Source organism: Babylonia areolata, chromosome 20, assembly GCF_041734735.1.
Source record: "Babylonia areolata isolate BAREFJ2019XMU chromosome 20, ASM4173473v1, whole genome shotgun sequence".
In the NCBI taxonomy this organism is placed as follows: domain Eukaryota; kingdom Metazoa; phylum Mollusca; class Gastropoda; order Neogastropoda; family Buccinidae; genus Babylonia; species Babylonia areolata.
This window is the reverse complement of record NC_134895.1, coordinates 28,190,693-28,214,041: the sequence shown is the minus strand read 5'-3', so window position 1 is coordinate 28,214,041 and position 23,349 is coordinate 28,190,693. Positions and strand designations below refer to the sequence as shown.

General features: G+C 46.1%; 1 protein-coding gene across 9 annotated transcripts in view; it reads right to left on the bottom strand.

Annotated features, from left to right (window-relative positions):
• The window catches only part of LOC143295370 (coiled-coil and C2 domain-containing protein 1-like), a 286,204-nt gene that overhangs the window by 201,031 nt on the left and 61,824 nt on the right, over window positions 1–23,349 (bottom strand). For all 9 annotated transcript variants that reach the window (XR_013057010.1, XM_076607032.1, XM_076607028.1 and 6 more), the window contains one exon: window positions 234–349. Coding sequence is in view for 8 of the 9 variants with exons in the window: in XM_076607032.1 (XP_076463147.1) it covers window positions 234–349 (116 nt within the window). In the remaining variant the exon portion in view is untranslated. The remainder of the gene's footprint in view (window positions 1–233; window positions 350–23,349) is intronic.

Genomic DNA, 23,349 nt, shown 5'->3' with positions numbered 1-23,349 from the left:
TTCTTTTTTTTCCCCAATAAAATGAAAAAGCACATTTCCCCATTTCTGCATAGGTCTCATCCCTGTATGTTTCATTCATCACAAACTTTCCAAATACCTATGAGACACAACAAAAGTTATATAAAGAATGTCTATGATGTCTTTTTTTTATGCAAGCATCATCATGGTTAACATCTTAAAACCTTTCTATATCCCTGAAACGACAAATTGAAAAGACAACTGATGGTACAAACCTTTGCAATTTTGGCGTACTTTGCAGCTGTAGGCATATCCCCACTCCTTTTTGCAGCTAAGGCAGCATGTCTGTACTGCTCCTTGCGACTTTCCAATAGGTACTTTTTGCTGGAATCTGAACACAGTCATCAAGTTGTCAGATCTAAAACCACTAGTACACATTGTCAACAGGTCAAAAACATAGCATTATGCATGCTTTTTTCTAATTTAATCTTGTCAGTCACTTTGCACCTGACCAACTTTGCCGCCAGCGATGATTTTAGGTGGGTGGGGGTCAGGTTCGATTTTCAGATTTTGACTTCATAGTAAACTTCAGGCTTTCTTTTATTTCATATTGAAGTATCTAGGCATAATTGTGTCTTCTTTTGCCTTAAAAGTGTGCTTAAAATACCTAACCCATCATTCTGATCGCCTATGAATTTGCAAAATCGATCAACTTTGACAAGCTTGTCCTCCCTAATCTCTTGGAATCAACCGGTCGAATCATACATCGTTTTAAAGGTCAAGTCTGTATCTTTCAGTCTATGTTCTTCTCATTGGTTAAGTTTTAAACTACGAGGCAATGGTCACTTTCAGAATAAGGACACACAACGTAAACAATGTGTTCCTATAAAGGAAAACCACCTCATTCATTGGCCAAGAGACACCACGTGACAAAACCATCCATTCAGCACACTAGCTTAAAAAAAAACATGGTCACAGTGAATGGAAGCACACGTTTCAACAGACTTAGCAATTTCCTGACAAGATACATTTGCGTTGCAAACATTTTGCCATTAAGTGAATAGGACGACATTTGTGAGTTTCTAACCCAGTACCCTGGAACTGACCATTCCAACTAGGCTGATGGTCATGAAATTGTTCTCAGTGAATACGAAGGCGATGCTGATTTCGAAAGCAGACGATGCAGGATTGTCGTTCAGCTTTCAGCAAGAATAATATTAATTTTGATGAAGATGAAGAATCAACATTTGCACTAGATACAGAAATGTTGGAAGCCCTCACCTGTAATTGCCGAAATCAACATGCACCAGGTGCCATCAGTAGTGTGACTGACAATGAAACGAGTGAAACTGACTTGCTGCACTGAAGTGAGAGGAAAATGCAAACAAAATGACTGGGGGACTGGATATAGCTGAAGTGTCTGAAGGAAAGCATTCAGATTTTACCCGCATTGACAAATATTAAAATGTAATGATGGTATGATCAACTGATAATAATCTATTTAACAATGATTGACTCAAGACTGATTTATTATCTGCACATTGGTACAAAAATTCACTGTTTGACATGTGTCCGTCACCGTCACCGATCCCTCAGATTCCGAATCCTTTGGGGCGCCTTTGAAGCTTTGTCAACCACCTTTCTCCAGTCCTCGCGTCTCTCGGCCGCTCTCAGGGTGTCTCTCAGCTCCATGCCTGTCCACTCTCGGATGTTGTCCTCCCATCTCTTCCTTTGTCTGCCTCTTCTTCTTCCTCCCCTCACTGTGCCTTGTAAGATTGTTTTAGCAAGACCAGAGGAGCGTGTGACATGACCAAACCACTTCAGTTTTCGTTGTCTGGCGAGTGTTTGAAGGTCAGTATAGGGCCCGATTTCATTGCGGATGCGTCTCTTGACTTCTTCATTCGTGATGTGGTCTTTGTATGAGATGCCTAAGAGTCTTCGGAAGCACCTCATTTCTACAGCTCTTATTCTTCTCTCTAAGTCCGCTGTGAGGGTCCATGATTCACATGCATACAAAAAGATTGACATGACCAGAGAACGCATCAGTCTGATTTTGGAACTGATGGCGATTTTTCTGTTTCTCCAGATGGGTTTGAGCTTGGTCATTGCGGCTGTGGTCTGGGCAATTCTTGACAGTATTTCTGGTTTTGATCCCTCGTCTGTCACGATAGATCCCAAATATTTGAATCTTTGAACACTTTCAAGTTTCTGGTCTTTGATTTTGATTTCTGATGTGAAGTTGCTGTTTGTCATCACTTTTGTTTTTTCCCCACTGATTTCCATACCAAATTTTGTTGATTTTTCTTCTAAGCGGTTCACTAAGTCTGTTAGCTCTTGCTCGTGACCAGCTAATCCGTCAATATCATCAGCGAAGCGCAAGTTTGTGATTGTTCGCCCTCCAATGCTCACTGTTCCTACATGTTCTTCTAGTGCTTCTTCCATGATTCTCTCAAGAAATAGATTAAAGAAAGTAGGGGAGAGCAGGCAGCCCTGGCGCACACCGACCGTCGTCCGAAACCAATCACCTATGTTGTTGTTGTGAAACACTGCACTTGTTGCATTCTCATAGAGGCTCTGTACGACTCTGATTAGGTTGGCATTGATGTTGTAGAGATTCATAGTTGCCCACAGTGCAGCATGCCAAACTCTGTCGAATGCTTTCTTAAAATCGATAAAGACATGATAGAGGTTCTGTTGATGCTGGAGATATTTTTCCATTATGAGTCTGATGTTGACGATCTGCTCTGTTGTACTGCGTCCAGGTCTGAATCCAGCTTGTTCTTCTGCGATGATTCTTTCAGCCTGTGGTTTAAGCCTGTTCAGTAAGATCTTCAGCATCACTTTGCTTGGGTGACTGATGAGACTAATGGTGCGGTAGTTCTGGCATTGTTGGAGGTTGCCTTTTTTAGGAAGTGTTATTATAAGGGATTGTGTCCACGCTTTTGGCCATACTCCAGTCTGCCAGATCTTGTTGCAGATTCGATGGAGTATGTCTATACATGGATCACCTCCTGCTTGCACCATTTCAGCTGGGACATTATCAACACCTGCAGATTTTCCCAATTTTAGAGATAAGACTGCTTTTACAACTTCCTCTCTCAGTAAACTACATGAGGCTGTTTCAGATGACGGTGGGACATTCAGCACTTCAGAATCTCCAGTTGCTCTATGGGAGTATAACTCATCACAGTATTCCGTCCATCTGTTCATTATGTCCTCCTCTTCTGTCAAGCACTTTCCCGCTTTATCTTGTATGGTGGAGGTTCTTGTTGATTTTGTTGCAGTTAGGTCTTTTACCAGTTGATAGGCCTTCTTACAGTCGTTTCTTTCCAAGCTGGTTTCTATCTCCTCACATTTCTCATCTATCCAGTTTTCCATAGCATCTTTCATTCCTTTCTTCACCTTTTTAGTTGCTTCTTTATACTTTCTTGCCCCTTCTGCACTCTGCTTCTGACTCTTCAGTTCTCTGCGCTTATCACACTGCGCTTTGTTACACTGTTTGACATGTGTAACAAAACTAATTAAAAGAATAAAGTGAATCTCAGGAAATTAAGAGTGTAAATTAAACGAAAATCACACACACACACACACACACACACAATGTGCATACATGTCACTCACACACCCAGACACACACACACACACACACAATGTGTGTCACACACACAATGTGTCACACACTCACACAGTATGTCACACACACACACACACACACACACACACACACACACACGGTCCCTTCACAGTTTAACCATTACATATAACTGAGCATGAGGAGGTACAAGGGCATGACAGTATGAACAGTTTTCAGTTTCACAGAATTTGCCTCAATGGATATTTTACGTGTGTGTTATCAGGTTGGTGTGCGTGTGTGCGTGCGTGCGTGCGTGCGTGTGTGTGTGTGTATCTGTCTGTCTGTCTGTGTCAGTGTGTGTGTTGTTTTGAGGTAAATAAGTATAGGGTTGTGTCAACAGTAAATACTACCGGTAATAGTATTACTAATAGTTCAACTTTTTTTTCAGCCTAATGGTATTTTATATGCCTGCCTGTACACCAGTGAATAATTCTGAGATCACTGCTGGCAAGTCATGTCATCACTGTCAACTGAAGAATTGTCTGCTGGTGAACTCCTATCTATGAGTGAGTGATTTTGTGATCAACTGTTAAACAAGAGAGGCAAGGCACTCACTTGTGATACACTTAAAAAAAACCCAACTAATTGTTAAAATGTGTTCTGTATTTGTTATTATAAAGCTTCGGGTTAAAAGAAAAAAAAATAAAGTCCTAACGGCATATTCGAACTCTGCGTGTTCAGATGAGAAGAAACGGTCTTATCCATTACACTATAGTGGCTCCTTAACTGACGTTCAAAAATATATTATTTAAACATGCTTTTTTTAAAGGGCGATAAATCGATTGCGGTATTCGCAGTGAGAACGCTGTTCAAATCATATTATTCTGGTGTATCTTGGGCATTCAAAAAATCTTTAAGGACAATTAAAAATTCTTTTTAAGTAGGCAGTAAAGGAGATGTGGCTATCGCCACAATCACACTGCAACATTTAACCGTTTTCTCTGGATCTAGATAGATGTACAAGTTTAGTTACACCCGGCTGCCACAGTCAATTCAATTTCTCTTTTATGTTCATTCTAGTTTTATAGTTTTAAAGATGATATGAAAATTGAGTATTTTGTTAAACTAATAACATGTAGAGCCAAGTACAAGTACTTTTAAACGCTGTATGAAGTGAAAAGGATTTCATTCTGAGAAAAGTCAAGACTGGAAATTTTTGCATTTCATCAATTCAAGGGTATTAACTCTCATGGTTTATTATTTTTAACTGTGAATTCCGACTGATTCTGTGGATATTTTTATGGCGGTTTGGGGCATAATCCAGTAAGTGATGAGGCGTTCACAAATCTTTCTCTGAATAAATATTTAACGGTCTCCTTCTCCAACTTTCCATCACATGTTATCGTGTATTGTCAATTGAATATAGGACTGAACGGGCAGGTCAACAACTTGAAACAAAATGGCGTTGTTCGTGTTCGCGAAGAATATGAGCACGCGCTTTGAATATGTATAAATATGTGTACTCAACTGATTTTTGCCCATGACCTTCAGGGCTCAGCCAATAGATCTATAAAGTCCACTCGTCGTATTGATTTTAGTATTCAAAGAAAAAGACCATTTGGGCGAATGAACATAGTGAAAGCCCTGTACACTGAGAGTAAAACACACAAGCTTTTTATGTATTGAGTATAATTTCAAAATGTAATGTTTAAGATGAGAAAGATCAGTTTAAAGCAAATTAAACCCCCTAGTATTAATTACAGATTAATTTCCCTTTTTTACTAGCTGCACCAAAACGTTTGCAAAATAAATATAACTTCTGTGCTTAGCAAAAGAAGTTCCTGTTTGAACAAAAAATGATAAAAATGACTGCTCTTGTTGTTGTGTCAGAATATCATATCAAAGTGCCAAGTTTAGAGAATAAAAAAAATAAAATAAAATAACAGTTAATGCAGTTTGCATGTAATTTGGCTTCTTTTTTAAATTTTTTTGTGCCCATCCCAGAGGCGCAATATTGTTTTAAACAAGATGACTGGAAAGAACTGAATTTTTCCTATTTTTATACCTAATTTGGTGTCAACTGACAAAGTATTTGAAGAGAAAATGGCAATGTTAAAGTTTACCACGGACACACAGACACACACATACACACACACACAACCGAACACTGGGTTAAAACATAGGCTCACTTTGTTTACACAAGTGAGTCAATAAAATGTACGATGACTTATTGTATAAATTTACCATGAAGTGTGCAAACTTATTTTCTTTTTCCAAACTTTGTATAGATGTACATGTATGGATTGTAAAGTTTGGCATAGACATTTACATAAATGATATCAGTGTGCATGTGCTTGACATGCCACTATGCATAAAGTAACCGAATGCATTGCAGCATGTCATACACAAGCACACTGATACTCACAGTGATACAGCATTAATTATCACTATTTCATACTTTTATTATCAGTAAACTGCTTTATCTGATTTCATTATGAAAGAAATAATTATATATATATAAGTGTATTAGTTTTATTTTCTGGTAAAATACATAGAACTAGAAGTAAAGCATTTTGTAAAGTCCTGTGTAAAAAATGAAAGCTGTGATGTGGATGCACAAAACTGAAATTAATGTTTGATATTTAAACTGACATGATTAGCATTAATGAATAAACTTCAGAAGACAGAAAATAATTCAAAACTTAAGAAAATGAAAAGAGATTAAGAAGTATTATATAACAAACTGTTTCAGGATAAACCATGCATTTTTGGAACATACTGACACCATCGGTGGAGAAAAAAGAGTGGAGGAAGAAGGTTCAACATCAACATCATCCACCCTGATGACTAACACTTTGTACCACAAGAACTGATTACCTGTGCCACACATCTGCACATTTTTTAGCAGACTGAGTGTTTGTTTGCTGGGGTTGTGTATCTGTATTGTGTGAAGTATGGGTCTGGCAAGTAGGTTTTCTTTGCAGATGACGTGTTTGAAGTGTTCATTTGGATTATGAAGTGTATTTCATTTGATGCTATGCTGGGATAAAAGGCATGTGAACTTGTACTTTTTGTGTGAGCAGTTTTGTTGCATGGATATTTTCTGTTAGTTTGTTGTGCTTGTTGCATGGATTATGATAATATCGCAAGCACAGTAAGCCGGTCAGCACATTGAATTACAACAATTACATGATTCGGCATCATGATTTAGCATTTTTTCCCTTTAATATGACATAAATTTTAATACACATACTATACAATGCAAAAGTTTTATAGGAATTGGACCACAAACAACACCACAACAAAAGTAATCTTAAAACTGGTAGGTTTTTAGTCATGTTGAGCTGATTAAAAGGTAAGTATGCTTATCCTTCAGTCGCAATTCTTTCCCAAAATTTTTTTTTAATTCTTATTTGAATAAAATCAAGTACACTCAATATTTTTCTTTCAAACTCTTTGTGCAATTGTGGATATTGCCCCTAAGTATATGTGTGCCAAATTTCATAAACATATCTTGCTTAGAAGTATGTGATTGCTATGAACATGTTCCAAACCCCTTCATTATTGCAGATTTATGATATACCAATAATCAAAATCGACCTCTGGTGCAAAGCGACTCATTCCGTGGTGGAGTGTCACATATACTCTACTAAAAGCAGTCTCCATAAGGTCCTTACAAGAACATATCAGCAATCCAGTAAACTTGCTGCCCCATTAAACTCACTGATTTATATAAAAAAATAAATAAATAAATTGAAAATTCTTTTTTTTTTTTTTTTTAAAGCAATAAGAGTAGCTTGAATTATACTCCCTGTTTGGTGATTTATATTTACCATGTGAAAATGATACAAACTAGGCCTATAGGTTTGCTCTGCTTGGCCTAATTTTGCGTGGCTGACAGTGTAAGGCGCCCAGCCATGTTTGGTCCGCTATAGCCAATCAATTTCTTCTAAAGGCTACAAGCCCTGACACATTCCGTGGCCATCAAGAAAAGCCCCATGTGAACCATTGCAGAGACCGTGGGGACCGACGGGTGGGTATTTGAGTTTGACATCAAAAGTATATATATTAACAAACAGGGAGTTTAATTCAACTTCTCTTTTTGGTGTCCTATACTGAACCATGTCAAACTGATGCAGAATTTAAAGCAAATGGAGGAGGGCAACACCTACTGGTTCACATGGGGAGTCCTTGTTACCATAACAGCTGTGTTAGCCGTGACAAAGGAAATCCTTTCGGAACCATCAGCTCTGGTCATACAGAAATCCCTGAGGTAGAAACTGATGAAGGTATTCTCAGACTGCCAGAAGGCTGCCTCCAAGACATGCTGCAGAAGCACAAAGTGCTGAAAAGCAGCTAAAGTGACAATGGCTCGCACCTCATATGCTCTGGGATTCAAACAGCTGTGATCTCTGTGCGCTTCAGCATAGACTTTGAGAATGACCTGGGAAAATCAGCAAGAAATGGTGCCGGCAGCAATGTCTTTCTTGTAATTTTCGTAAAGAGAGATGAGAGGATGCCTCTGAGAGTAACATCTGTGACAAGACCTTTCCGAATGGTATCTGAGGCACCTATCTGGGCAGAGATGGCTATCCTTATCATTTCAGACTCATTTTTCGGACAAGGGTCTGATCCTCAATGAGGGAGAGGGAACCCCCGGGTCCTGGTTCTTAGCTAAAAACTCCAGAAGGAATTGAAGTGTGATGGAACGATCTCTGTGGAGGGCCAAGTCCTGAGGCAATCCACTAAGACCATGTATCTCGCTTCTACGACAGTCCGTGGCCAGCAAATGAAGAAAAGTGGTCTTGAGGGTAAGTTGAAAGGAATGGTGGCCAAAGGCTCAAACGGTTCCTTTTAAATGAAGTCAAGCACAAGGAACAAGTCCCACAGGTGAACTCTCCTGGGGTTTCTAGATTCCTTATGTGAGGCATCCCTAGAGATCTCTCTGAGAGGGAAATCAGCTCCAAAGGAAGGTCCACCTAGCTGCCTGATAGTGGCACAGAGAGCTGATCTGTACCCATGCACTGTGCTAACCAACAGGTTGAGACTCGTGGAGCCAGAAAGTTAGCAAGCTGCATGCTAGTAGGGCTGGTAGGGGGGACATCCTGATTCATACACTACTGCAACCATTTCTTCCATTGAAAGTCATACAGAGACTCAGACCCAGACCTCCTTGCTTTCAAGACTGTGTGGTTCGTCTGTTGGGATCAATGAGGACCATCTAGTCATCCTGGGGGTGGGTGGGTTAGGCTCTGTGGGTGCGCAGATGACTACTCAGGCCAATCTGCGCCCAGAAGGTTTTGACGCAGTGTGGACAGGGGATGGTGGCGGCTGTCAGGGACTTGCTGGCACTGCTTTTCCTGGCCTGTCTGCGTTGCTCTGCTGCAGAGATTCTGTTGGCCTCAAAGGATTTGGCACCTTTGTGGACAGCTGAATGCCACTTTGGTCTGTCCATTGCATTCAGCTCACATGTGTCATGGCTGATGTTGAAGGCCTTCAGAGAAGCTTTCAGAGTGTCTCTGAAGCGCTTCTTTTGGCCTCCATGGGAGCGCTTGCCATGTTGGAGTTCGCCGTATAGCAGTTTCTTGGGGAGCCGGTGGTCTGGCATGCGAACTACATGGCCTGCCCAGTTCAGCTGGGCCTGCACCAAGATGGTGTAGATGCTGGGCAAGTTTGCACGAGTGAGCACCTCTGTGTCAGGGATCTTCTCTTGCCACTTTATGCTGAGAAGTTTTCTGAGGCTGGTGGTGTGGAAGTGGTTCAGCTTTTTGGCATGGCGTTTGTAGACCGTCCATGATTCACATCCATAGAGCAGTGTGGTGAGAACTATGGCTTTGTATACTTTGAGCTTCATCTCCAGGGTGATGCCTATCCTGTTCCAAACATTCTTATGGAGTCTGCCGAAGGCAGCCCTGGCTTTGGCGAGTCTGGCATTCACCTCGTCGTCAATGACAACTGTGCGAGAGAGTGTACTGCCCAGGTATGTGAACTTGTCCACCGCGTTCAGTTGTTGCCCGTGAAGATGTTTGGTTCAATGTAATGCTTTCCTGGAGCTAGCTGGTGCATCACCTCAGTCTTCTTTGTGCTGATTGTGAGGCCAAAGTTGTTACAGGCAGCAGAGAACTTGTCGACGCTGTGTTGCATGTCAGCTTCGGAGGCAGCGTTGGGAGCGCAGTCATCAGCAAACAGGAAGTCGTTGACGGTGTCTATACTCATCTTGGTTTTTGCTTGAACTGAAGCCTCCTGAGGTTGAGGAGTGAGCCATCTGTGCGGTACCTGATGCCAATGCCTACGTCAGCATCTCTGAAAGCATCTGTCAGCATGGCTGAAAACATGAGAGTGAACATGGTGGGGGCAAGAACACACCCTTGCTTGACTCAGTTGGAGACAGGGAATGGTTCTGAAGTCTCTCCGTTGTCCTTGACTCGGGCCAGCATCCCATCGTGTAGTTGCCGTATGATGGTGATGAACTTTCTGGGACATCCGTACTTCGCCATGATTCTCCAAAGGCCATCTCTGCTAACAGTATCGAAGGCCTTGGTCAGATTGACATAGGTGGAGTAAAGGTCAGTGTTCTGTTCCTGACACTTCTCCTGGAGCTGCCTGGCAGCAAACACCATGTTGATAGTCCCATGTTCTTTCTGGAAGCCACACTGGCTCTCTGGTAGGAGACCTTGCTCAAGGTGCGCTATGAGACGGTTGAGTAGCACTCTGGCCAGAGTCTTGCCTGCGACGGACAGCAGATATTCCACAATGGTTGTCACAGGCCTGACGATTTCCTTTGTGCTTGTACAGGTGTATGATGGAAGCATCTTTGAAGTCCTGTGGAACTGCCTCATGCTGCCAGATGAGCTGGAATAGCTGATGAAGCTTCTCAGTCAGCGCCATACCACCTTCTTTGTAGACCTCAGCTGGGATTGAGTCTGAGCCAGGTACTTTGCCATTGGATAGCAGATGGATAGCTTTCTGGGTCTCCTCCAAAGTTGGAATGGCATCCAACGACTCACTGACTGGCACTGGGGGAGTCAGTCGATGGCTTCATCACTGATGGTGGTAGGGCGGTTCAGTACGCTGTCAAAGTGTTCAGCCCATCTCTCAAGGATCCCCTCCTTGTCAGTGATTAGGGTTGAACCATCAGCACTGAGGAGTGGAGCAGATCCGGAGGTGGTAGGGCCGTAGACTTCTTTCAGGCCGTTATAGAAGTTCTTCATGTCATTCCTGTCTGCAAAGCCCTGGATCTCATCAGCTTTGTTGCTCAACCAGGAATCCTGCATCTGCCGCAGCTTCAGCTGGATGGTGCTGCGTGCGCTCTTCAGTATGTCTTTCTTTGACTGTGACTTGGGATCTTCAGTGTGGGCTCTGTAGGCTTGGCGTTTGTCTTCCAGCAGCTGCTTGATCTCAGTGCAGTTCTCATCAAACCAGTCTTTGTGCTTCCTGGCAGAAGGCCCCAGGCACTCCATGGCACTGTTGTACACCGTCTCATGCAGTGCACCCCATGCTGCCTCCACATTCTGGTTGACCAGCACGGTGGACTCAAGGCGTTCCTCCAAGGTGTCAGCAAAGCTCTGCTTGATGTTGCCTAGCTCCAGCTTGTTGACATTCAGGCGTTTGGGTGCTTTCATGCCCTGAGGCCGTCTCTTGGGCTGGATGCGGAGGTTGAGTTTGGAGACGATAAGGTGGTGGTCTGTCCAGCACTCAGCGCCGCACATGGCCCTCGTAACTCATACATCCTGCCTGTCCCTCTTCCTGACGATGACAAAGTCGATGAGATGCCAATGCTCAGAGCGAGGATGCATCCATGATGTCCTGTTACGGGTAGGGAGGCAGAAGACGATGTTTGTGATAAGAAGGTTGTGCTCGGCACATGTCTGGAGAAGTAGTAGACCACTGCTGTTACAGTTACCAACCCCATGCTTCCCAATCATGCCTTCCCAGGAGGTGCTGTCACAGCCAACTCTCGTGTTAAAGTCACCAAGAATGATCAGCTTGTCTGCGTTGGGAACAGTGGTGATGACAGCATTCAGGTCCTCGTAGAGCTTGTCCTTGATCTCATCTGGGTTGGTCATGGTGAGCGCGTAGGCGCTGACAATGGTGGTAAACTTCTTCCCGTTGCATAAGGGGAGTTTCATTGTCATCAGGCGATCGTTCACTCCTTTCGGGGGGCCAGCCAGCTAACCAACGAGGGTTGTCTTCACTGCAAAGCCAACTCCAGCCTCACGTCTCTCCTCAGGTCCGCGACCACTCCAAAAGAAGGTGTAGCCTGCGCCTCGCTCACAGAGTTCGCCTTCTCCTGCCAGTCTGGTCTCACTTAAGAAAGTGATGTCGATGTTGTACCTGGCTAGTTCACTCACAATGAGTGCTGTGCGTCTCTGTGGTCTGTCTGAGTCACCTCTGTCCAGAAGCGTACGCACGTTCCATGTGGCAATGGTCAATGGGGTGCTCCTTGTTTTCTTCTTTCTTTTCTTTGTGTGTTGACCGCTTGAGTAGGGCCCCCGTCTGCTGCGGTATGCTGACTAGGGTGGTGTGGAGCAGGCACCTTTTCTAGCCCCTTCCTCGTGCCATGGAGGTGAGCAGTGCTGTCCTGAAGAGGGCTGCTCAGTCGCTCAGGGGGCTGCCGATCTCCACCGCTACTCCAGTTGGTGAAAAACAACCCGATGGCCTGAGCCGCCTACCAGTGTACCCACACCTGTCACTTCATCGCTCGCCTGTCGCCACAGGGCTTGGGGAAAATGATGGTATGGGATGAAGGATGACTGATGACTTGCACGATGACTTTATAGTGAGGAGTTGCGCACCGTCGACCTCACTCTCTTGTCCAAGACCGTCTGTATCCAGTGGCAAGACGAGGTCAAGACGACTGGAGGTGGAAACGGATGCAGTGGATGACCAGGATGTCCTATGTGCCTCATCCTGACCTCAGCACTCCACAGTGCTCTGCTGCAACAGCCTTCCTCTCCGTTGAACCATGAAGGTTTCTTCCACAGAGTCCGCCAGATCCAGTCTTCACATGCTTGGGCAGACAAGCCCTAAATCACCGAGGGTTTGAGACCCGTCAGCCACCCTCACCTAGTTTAGCCAGCCTGTCAAAGCCGTTGCCGGGGGCTGGGCGCTGCCGCATGCTACCAGCTTCTAGGACCCATAGGTGAGAGCTAGGTGGTGGTGGGGACCAATAGAGGATGAACCACTCCCGGAAGAGCGTGACAAGCCCCCCTCTAGAGGTACTACCCCTCCCGTGCACCCCCTAACCCCCTTTCAAGACTAAGGACATAATAAAAACATCCAACAAATAGATCAAAAGGAGGAGTTTGTATTATACTCCATGTTTGGTGTTACATATACTTACCATGTCAAACTGATGCAAACTAGGCCTATTGGTTTGCTCTACTTGGCCAAATTTCGTGCGGCTAACAGTGAAAAGACGGGCCCGCCCGCTCTCAGCCAATCAAACGCCTCTAAAAGCTATAAGCGCTGAATCATTCCGTGGCCATCGAAGAAAATGCCCCATGAGAACCACGGCGGAGACGCAGGGATGGACGAGCGGGCATTCGAGTTTGACATGGTAAGTATATGTAACACCAAACATGGAGTATAATACAAACTCCTCCTTTTGGTGTCATATACTGTACCATGTCAAACTGATGCAGAATTTAAAGCAAATGGAGGAGGGCAACGCCTACTGGTTCGTATGGGGAGCCCTTGTAACCGAGACGGCAGTGTTAGCCGCGACAAAGGAAATCCCCTTGGAACCGTCAGCCCTGGTCATACGGAAATTCCTGAGGTAGAAGCTGATGAAGGGATTCTCAGACCACCAGAAGGCTGCCTCCAAGACATGCTGCGTTGGCAATGAGTGCTGGAAAGCAGCCGAAGTAGCTATGGCCCGCACTTCGTGTGCTCTGGGATGAAGACAGCTGATATCCCTGTGTGCATGAGAGTAGGCTCTACGAATGACTTGGGAAACCCAGCGGGAAATGGTGCCTGCAGCGATGTCTTTCTTGTAATTCTCATTGAGGGAGATGAGCAGACGCCTCTGAGAAGAACGCCTATGGCGAGACCTATCCCAATAATATTTGAGACACCGAACAGGGCAGAGATGCCTATCATCATCATCTTCAGCAAGAATATCAGACAAAGGTCTGACCCTCAGAGAGGGGGAAGGAACCTCAGGGTCTTGGTTCTTAGCCAGAAACTCTGGAAGGAAACGAATAGTGATGGAACCATCTCTGTGGAAGGCCAGATCTTGTGGCATTCCACTAAAACCATGCAGTTCACCTCTACGACGGCCTGTAGCCAGCCACAGAAGGAAAGTGGTCTTGAGGGTGAGGATGTCAAAAAGGAATAGTCCCCAATGGCTCGAAGGGCTGTTTTCGAATGAAATCCAGCACCAGGAACACGTCCCAGAGGGGCACTCTTCTGGGGTTTCTAGCTTCCTTCAGAGGGGCCCCCCTAGCCACCTCTCTGAGCAGGAAATCCGCTTCAAAGGCGGGACCACCTAGCTGTTTGAATTGTGGTACAGATGGCAGACCTGTACCCTCGCACAGAACTAGCAGACAGGATGAGAACCGAGGAGCAGTGAGCCAGAAAGTTGGCCAGCTGCATGCTCGTAGGGTTCGTAGGGGGAATGCCCTGAGCTGTACACCCCCGCCACCATTACTTCCAGCGAAAGTCATACAAAGTCTCCGTTCCCTGCCTCCTTGCTCTGGTGACTATGGAGAGGAGGTCAGAGGAGGCACACCCCTGGGTCAGTGCAGCCGCCACAGAGGCCGACCGAGGGGTCGAGGACTTCAATGGTGATGCTGACAGTTCCGACCACACAGCAGCCATGCGTGCAGGTGGAGCAGTTGAGGATTGGAATGAGGAATGCCCGAGTGAGGCTGCCTCAGCAGATGAGATTTGGTTTCAAGTTCCAGGGGTGGAAACACGTGTCAGGGACTGAAGGTCCGGAAACCAGGTCTGGGCTGGCCATTTCGGCGCAATGAGGATCAGCTGCGGGCGTTCCAATCTGTCTTTCCGTATCACCTTGGACAGAATTGGAAAGGGAGGAAACGCGGAGGCAATCAGACTGCTCCAGTCTAAAGAGAGAGCATCCACTGCCCACGCTTCTGGGTCGGCAACCGAAGAGACATAAGTGGGAAGTCTCTTGTTGAACAAGGTCCACCATCGGTGGAAACCACTGTTCCCACACCCCCTGCAGGCTGTCCTTGTCCAGGGAGCACTCTGTGCGTATGACACTCTTGGACCTGCTGAGAGCATCTGCCAAGATGTTGGCTTTTCCTGCTAAGTGTCTCGCTGAAAGTGCAATGCCCTTGCTGTGGCACCAACGGAGGAGAGCCTTGGTCCGCAGGGAGAGGTCTGCCGAGTGCGCTCCCCCCCGCCCCCATTTGTTCACATAACATGCGACCGTCGTCTTGTCCGTGAACAAGCGGATGGTCTTGCCAGTGGCCTCCCCCATGAAGTGCAGGAGAGCCCTGCGAACTGCCTCCAGTTCCAGAACATTGATGTGGCATAGGCGCTCCTCCGGGGACCAAGTCCCTGCTGCATGGAATGAGTCCATGTGGGCTCCCCAGCCCAGCGAGGAGGCGTCTGTGAAGAGTGCCACCTGAAGAGTAGGTGGGGGTATGGGCACCCCCTGTGTCCGAAGAGGGGTGATTAACCACTCTGATGTCACCTCGAGGAACCACTCGCCCAGACATATCTGGGTATCCCATGGCTGAGTGCTCTGGGACTGGCGTAACCTCAGTGCCCTCTGGAGAGGGCGCTTGAGCACCCTGCCCAGGGGAATGAGAGGTGCCCTGGACTCCATCATGCCCAAGAGGGAAGAAAGTTTCCGTGCTGAATCTTGGGAGGAGCGGCTGAGGAGGCCTGCCAGACGGTCCCAGCGATCTGGCGCCAGAGAGACTATCATGGACCGCGTGTCGAATCTTATCCCTAAGAAGTCGAAGGACTGACTTGGGGACAGATCGCGTATCTCCTGGTCCATGAGGAAGCCCAGTTGGGAGCAAAGGTCTAGAAGTTTGGCCGTATGACTCAGGCACAGGGCCTGCGACTGGGCCAGGATAAGCCAGTCGTCCAGGTACACACAGAGACAAATGGCTTCCGAGCGGACGATGGACACCAATTCCCGCACCATCTTGGTAAACAGGAAAGGGGCAAGGGACAGACCAAATGGGAGGGCCAGGAACTGGAACACCTTGTCCCTCCACACGAACCTCAGGTACTGACGGGATGCCGAATGGATGAGGATATGAAAATAAGCATCTTCCAGATCGATAGAGGTAGCCCAATCGCCTTGTTGGATGGTCTCCCGAATCTGTGCCTGTGAGTCCATCTTGAATTTGATTTTGGGGAGGAATTTGTTGAGGGGGGACAAGTCCAAAACTGGTCTCCACCCTCCCGAGACCTTTGGAATCACAAACAACCAGCCGTAAAAACCGGGGCCCGGGTCCGAGAGTTGAGATATAGCCCCTATGAGGAGTAGGTGCGATATCTCTTTTTCTAGGACGCTCTCCTGCTCCGTCGAACTGGGCACCTAAGGAGGAGGAGTGGATCTTAGAGGGGGGCGGTCCTCCGCCCAAGGCAGCATGTACCCCGACTCTAGCACCGACATAATCCCGTCGTTGAGTCCCAGAGCACACCACTGATGTGCATGCCGGGACAAGTTTCCTACTTGGAGGGGCTGAACGACTGGCGGTGCTGAATCGGGGCCCAGTCATTGGGGGTGCTGCCTTCTGGCCTTGGGCGTAAACAAATAAACACATCCAGCAAATTAGAACATCCATCAAATAAATTGTAACTGTAAGTAAAATGCACACACACACACACACACACACACACACACACACACACACATATGCATGGATGCTTGTATGCCTGCACCCGCTCACAACATATATTACGCCAATAAAATCAGTAAATTAACATCAAGACACATGAAATCCATTAAATAACAAGCACGAACACACAAAGTAACGCTTGCCGGTGCTCAGCCACACAGTCCCACGCAAAATGTCTGTGCCCAGGCACTCGCCTACCATAAAGTTCAGCAGTTGCTGGGAGAGGGGACAGGGGAAGTTTAGTGACAGAGTCCTATGAGTGAGTGTATTGGATGCTTTGATTGTGTATGCAAATGGCTGTAGGAATGAATAAGCTAATGTAATGAGATGTTTTTGCATGCGGAGTTATGAACCTGCCACTTCTGTCTGACCGTTGACTACAAATGTCATCATGTAGTGGGTGTGTTTCATCTGTCAAAATTGTTTTTCAGAGGAAGAACGTATTCACAGCATGCAGGTCTGGGTACCATGGCTAAGCCAGCCATTTGAGCGCAATGAGAATAAGCTGTGGGGATTCCAGTCTGGCTTTCTGGACCACCTTGGACAGAACTGGAATGGGAAGAAACGCGTAGGTGATCAGGTTGTTCCAGTCTATAGACAGAGCATCCACTGACCAAGCTTCAGTGTCTGCGACCAGTGAGACATAAATCAGGAGTCTCTTGTTGAACTTTGTGGCAAAGAGGTCCACCACTGGCCAAAACCACCACTCCCATGCCCTGCGCAACAGCCAAATGGTTAAAGTGTTGGACTTTCAATCTGAGGGTCCCTGGTTCAAATCTCGGTGGTGCCTGGTGGATAAAGGGTGGAGATTTTTCCAATCTCCCAGGTCAACATATCTGCAGACCTGCTAGTGCCTTAACTTCCTTCGTGTGTATACGCACGCAGGAGATCAAATACGCACGTTAAAGATCCTGTAATCCATGTCAGTGTTTGGTGGGTTATGGAAACAAGAATATACCCAGCATGCACACCCCCAAAAACGGAGTATGGCTGCCTACATGGTGGGGTAAATAAACAAAACAGTTATTGACATTAAATGTGAAATGTTACATGTTTGTCTGAGTGTGAATGTGTGCGCGCCTGAAAACTGATTGAATGACACAGGAAATGAATGATAAGCGCTCAATGGCAGCCGTCAGTCGGCTCTACCCAGGTAGGCAGCCTGTTGTGAAAATGTTTGTAGCATTTGTAAAATGCTTACAGATTGGTCTCCAACCGAGGATAGGCGCTATATAAGTATCCATATCAATCTCAATCAATCAATCAATCTTTGTCTAGGGTCCATTCTGTGTGGATAACACTTTTGGTCCTGCTGAGAGCGTCAGCCAATAGAACTCAGAACTCATTTAACTGTTGTAAAACCCATCTGAGGAATTATGGACACTATAAACAAAAAGCAACAAACAAACAAAAAGTAAAAGCAATAAGTTGTGAGCACATGCAGGAAATTCCACAAGACAAGGTTATGGATTGCGAACTTCAAAACACTCTGCCAATTCTGGTTGCAAATAACTTAGTGGCAACAGAGAAATCAGTTTTTGGATTATTGTGTAGCCAGTGCCATCTGGCCAATGATTCGAAGACTGGGAATTAACTGTCACAAGTAGGTAAGATCTCAAGTCAGAGTATGCACTATGCTTGTCCAGAAAATACAATTCATCCTCTATAACTCCACAGGGTTTACATAACCGGTCTTCCCTAGTTAAGATGTAGTGACGTGCTCACTCAATTTCAAGTTCATGTACACTTATTTGCAATGGACATAATGCTCCTCTATGTTTAGTATTTTTGCAGCTGATCATGTAAGGTAAAAGTGTTCGCAATTTTGCAATAAAAGGAGAGCCTTGAAACGGTCCTGTTTTTTGTGCGATTCCAAAATTGAACATTGTTATTCTGTAGTTTATTCATGACAGAATATTCTCATCACTTAATGTTGACTGTGCCTTGGTTCTTCCACACATGGGAGAATCCAATTGAAAGCAGTATCTTTTTGATAAAATTAAGTCAAGGAACTTTTTCCAATGAATTCATCAATAACATACCATCATATACTTGCTTCTTTTGATTCTATGATGCGCACTCAGAATGATATAACCTGACACATTGCGGTCAGAGAAATGGGGTATCTGCGTAACTCTGCCAGGACTGGTAACTTTATTGATATTTTGTTTATGTCCAGTAAGCTCCTACAGAAGTTGACATGTTCATTTTTTGATGAGCATTTTGCAGAGAGAAACGCATTAAGTCACTCCATGCCAAGGGTTTTCCCCCTAGCGAATCCCAGAAAACCCAGGGTTTGTATAGGATGGGAAAAAAATTCTCAAAAAAACAAATAAACACCCAGACAAATGAAATTTAGTATGTGTATTCAGTGAATGTAGTTACATATTTGTGCAAAAAATTAAATTATTTACTCACCATCTTGTTGTTGATCATGGTATCCATTTTTTGTGAACTTTGTAGCATTTTTGCACCCATCAGAAAGGTATACCAAGTGTCCTTGAACAGCTTACAAATGTTCCACATCACATCCTAACACTATTTGAGGAACTGAAGACCTAGTACATGCAATGAAGTATGAACAGATGGTGGAGAAAGTTGAAATTCACGCACACACAAAAAATATTGTCTCTACATAAAAAAAGGAGTTCACTGTACACAAAAACCTGATGTATTATCACTGACAATAGTCTTGTCTGGAGTGAAAAAGCTCATGGCAGGTGATGTTGAGTCCTGGGCACAGCTTCACACACAGTGGAACACCACATTATGGACACCAGTTGGCAGTTTGGTGTCTTGGTGTGTTGTGGCGCTTGAACAGGTCTTCACAGACCTTGCACTTGCAGTAGCTGGTCACTCATATCCACTCCAGCCATGTTGGTGATGTAGTCTTGTACTGCTGGCTTCTGTCTTTCAGGACGGTGTCGTGTTGTCACACTGACCATGGTAGTTGGCAGCATGACCGTTGTCAGCATGTGAACTGGCTTTTTGTCCTGCCACTTCAGCACAGCAACATGCCCTGCAACCATACACACACACAAATGATAATGCAGGTCTGACTCTTTCTTCTTATTGTTGTTTAAATTATTTATTTGCTTATTCCCTTGTTTATTCTAAATATCTATGTGAATGGAAGCATAATGTGTTAAGTTTTTTTACATGTAGTCAAAGAAAACCACCTTAGATTTTTTTTTTTTTTTTTACAATATTACAAACAATAATGACAGTATCATCAGTATTAGTACTATTACTGTCATTTCTATAGCACCTTGTTCTACAAATAAACTCCATGTTATTGTAAAACAGAAAATAAGTAAACATATGTATGCAATCACACACACACACACACATACACACAGAGTTGTACACCTGAGCATGTGACATTGTTTTCTTTCACACACACACACACACACACACACACATACACACAGAGTTGTACACCTGAGCATGTGACACTGTTTTCTTTCACACACACACACACAAACACGCGCGTGCGCGCACACACACATATATAATACATACACACTCACCATTTTCAGTCCAATCACTGGTAAAAACACCAGCAAAGTCGTCCGTTTCCTCAGTGATTTCGTTGTCAGTGTCCGTCAGCTGGCACGTGTTCAGGACTCGCTTTCCTCTCCACTGTAAACACCCTCTTCAGCGGCCGAATCTGTTTCTAGTTCATCGGGATATGGTTCAAAATCACTGTCCGACGAATCAACATTATCTCCTTCAACATCAGAGCCTTCAGTTTGGATCATTTCCAAAGTAGCTTCAACGCTGTGTTGCGTTTGACCTCTCCTACCGTGTCGAAAGCTCGACACGACGCCATCTTGTCAAACAACTTGCAGAGCTGACCGAGGGTATGCTTCGCTGTTGTCTGCTAACTAGCGTTTCACTTCACACACACAGTGTGTGTGAATGAAAAGTTGGCCGGAGATAACTTAAGAATCAGTTCTGCTTTTGATTTTCGTATCCGACACGTCACTCCAACAGCGCGACTTTTCAAAATCCAAATCCGCATATGCGGAAATCGGCATCCAACGCTTTGTCCGACGACATCCACATATGCGGACAATGGCAGCGAGCGAGTTAAATTGGTTGAACAGCATAGATGGCGTGGAGAAGTTTGTCGCAGTTTGACTGAATAGAAACCACACTTCAGCACCATAACTGAGAACTGGGGTGACTAAAGTATCAAACAGTTGCGTCATCACATCCATCTTTTCTTCTTTCCTTCGTACACTGCGTTTCAGACCATGCGCTGCTTTGTTTCCTTGTTTGGCTAGGTGCTCTTCAGCAAGGTGAAAATTTCCACTCTTATGAAAAAGACCCAAGTATTTGTATCTATCCGCTGTTTCGATGCAGTTGACTTTGCCTGCTATGTGTCTCGCTGAGTGCAATGTCCTTGATGTGGCACCAACAGAGGAGAGCCTTGGTCCCCAGGGAGAGGTCTGCTGGGTGTCTTCTCCCCACACCCCCTCCAGGGAGAGGTCTGCTGGGTGCCCTCTCAACCCGCCATGGGAACCCTGTGCTAGAAGAGGGGAGAGGAGCCATCTGATGTCACCTCGAGGAACCACTCTCCAAGACAAATCTGAGTGTCCCAGGGTTGAGTTCTCTGGGACCACCATAGCCTCAGAGCCCTCTGAATGAGGCACTTGAGAACCCTGCCTTGGGGGATGAGGGGTGCCATAGACTCCATCATGGCCAGGAGAGATAAAGTGTCCGCACTGTTGCTAAAAAGAAACGGCACAACCTGTGGAGGAAATCTGCCAGCTGATTCAATCGATCTGGCATCGGAGAGACTATCATGAACCACGCGTCGAATCTGATCCCTAAGAAGTCAAAGGACTCACTCGGGGATAGATCCCATTTCTCCTTGTTCCTGACAAAGCCCAGTTGGGAACACCGGTCCAGAAGTCTGGCCATGTGTCTCTGGCACAGGGCCTGTGACTGGGCCAGAATGAGCCAGTCATCCAGGTACACACAGAGACAAATGGACTCCGACCTGACCAGGGACACCCATTCCTGCACCACTCTGATAAACAAAAAACAGGAAAGAGAAAGATCAAATTGTAGGGCAGAGAACTGGAATACTCTTTCCCTCCAGTCGAACCTCAGGTACTCACAGGACACTGGGTGGATGAGGATCTGGAAATAAGCATGCTTCAGGTCAATAGAGGTAGCCCAAATGGTCTCTCAAATCTGTGCCTGTGTGTCCATCATGAACAGGCAGCTGTAAAAGCCCAGACCTGGGTCCGACAGTTGTGATATCCCCCCTTTGAGGAGTAGTTGTGATATCTCCATCTCAAAGACGTTCTCCCACTCCTCCGAGCTGAGCACATAAAGAGGAGGAGTAGGTCTTAGAGGCCGGCGATTCTCTGCCAAAGGCAGAATGTACCCCAATTCTAGCACTGATACAATGCAGTCATTGAGTCCCAGTTCGCGCCACTGTTCATGCATGCCAAGAGAGACTCCCTACTGGTAGGGGTTGCACGACTGGCAGTGCTGAATTGGGGCCTAGTCATTGGGGGTGCTGTCTTTTGGACTTAGGTACGGCTGGTTGTCATGGCCGGGCATGAGCAGCCTTGGGCCTCTGGCAGTGATGCTGAAACCACCACCTCATCTTAAGCGAAGTGGTACTGGGAGGAGTCCATAAGAGGCAGAGAACCCTGACAGCCTTACGCAAAATGGGCTAAGTATGATGCAACCTCCTTGTTCATCTTGGCCCTGAAACTGATGAACCAGGGCATGTACTGCCCGAAAAGGAAGTGCTGCTGTGCCAGGATGGACTGCAAAGTGGTCCTTTCCTCTAGCGGTATGTTAGAGAGTCGAAGCACCGCATCCCATCTGGCCAGCACAAGGTTAAAATGTAGGCTGGTAGCTGTGTCTGCCACAGCTATCAGATCCGAGACCACTCTGTTGCCAAAGAAGTTCAACCTCAGATCACTGAAGAGGTCCTGAGGGTCTGAAGAAAGAAACCCCATGTCCTGAGCAACAGGTTGGCCCTATGGAGGAAGGCATCCAAGGTGTATGCTGTGGAGACCTCCAAGGGGTAACAGCTGGTCAATTTGTCCCATTCCACCAACATCTTGAAAGAGAGATTGACGTAGGTGGAGAAGGTAGTGCGTTGAGGGACCAGCATCCTGTCCTGCACGGAGGGCTCCACTTCCGTACAGGCCAGGTGGTCTGCAGTGTATGATGACCACACACTACCTTTCAAAGAGTCATTAAAATACGTTCCCAAAGAGAAAGCTCCTGGGACTGAAAAGGACTCCTCACCAGGAGGATGAATGGAAGTGGCACCCCTAACTGTGTGGGTGGGTTTGTTGAGACACTCCTGTGCCATCTCTGGAACTGCAGGCTCCCCCAGCCTGGTTGGGGTGACCCGGAAGCATTCAGTCCCGAAGGGAAGCTGTAGTGACCATGAAGGTCACATATGGGGTGGCCGAGGCTCCAGTTCCCGACAGAGAGGCACTACTGACCGTGGAGGTCGGCCTGACTGACAACTGTCGATCCCACTCATCAGGGCAGCCTGTGCCACCCTGTGGAATGTGCTGGGCTGGATCCAGTGGGGGGAGAGAATGAGGGGTTGCGTCCCGATCCTCCTGGCAACCCAGCATACACCATAGGTGTGCTCCAGTACAGGTAAAATGGGGAAATCCACCCATGTGCGCCAGCCATCCTGTGACCCCATCCCCAAGGGTCACTGGCACCCTGACCTCCAGGAAGGGAGAAACCCTGCCAAGTTGGAGGGAAGTCAGGTCCAACTTGGTTGTCAGTCCCACCAGAAGACTGATGCGCCAACAGCCCAGAGCCACCTGTCATGCACAGGCCTCCCACAGCAGGGGAGACTGGCCGGGTAGCAGGAATGCCTGATGAACTGGTAAGAGCTACGCATCCCGAATCCCCTCCTGTGGAGAGACTAGGTTGGCTTGGCCCGGGGTGGGCAAAGGAGAGGTACCCCCCAGGGCCAGGGCTTTCTCC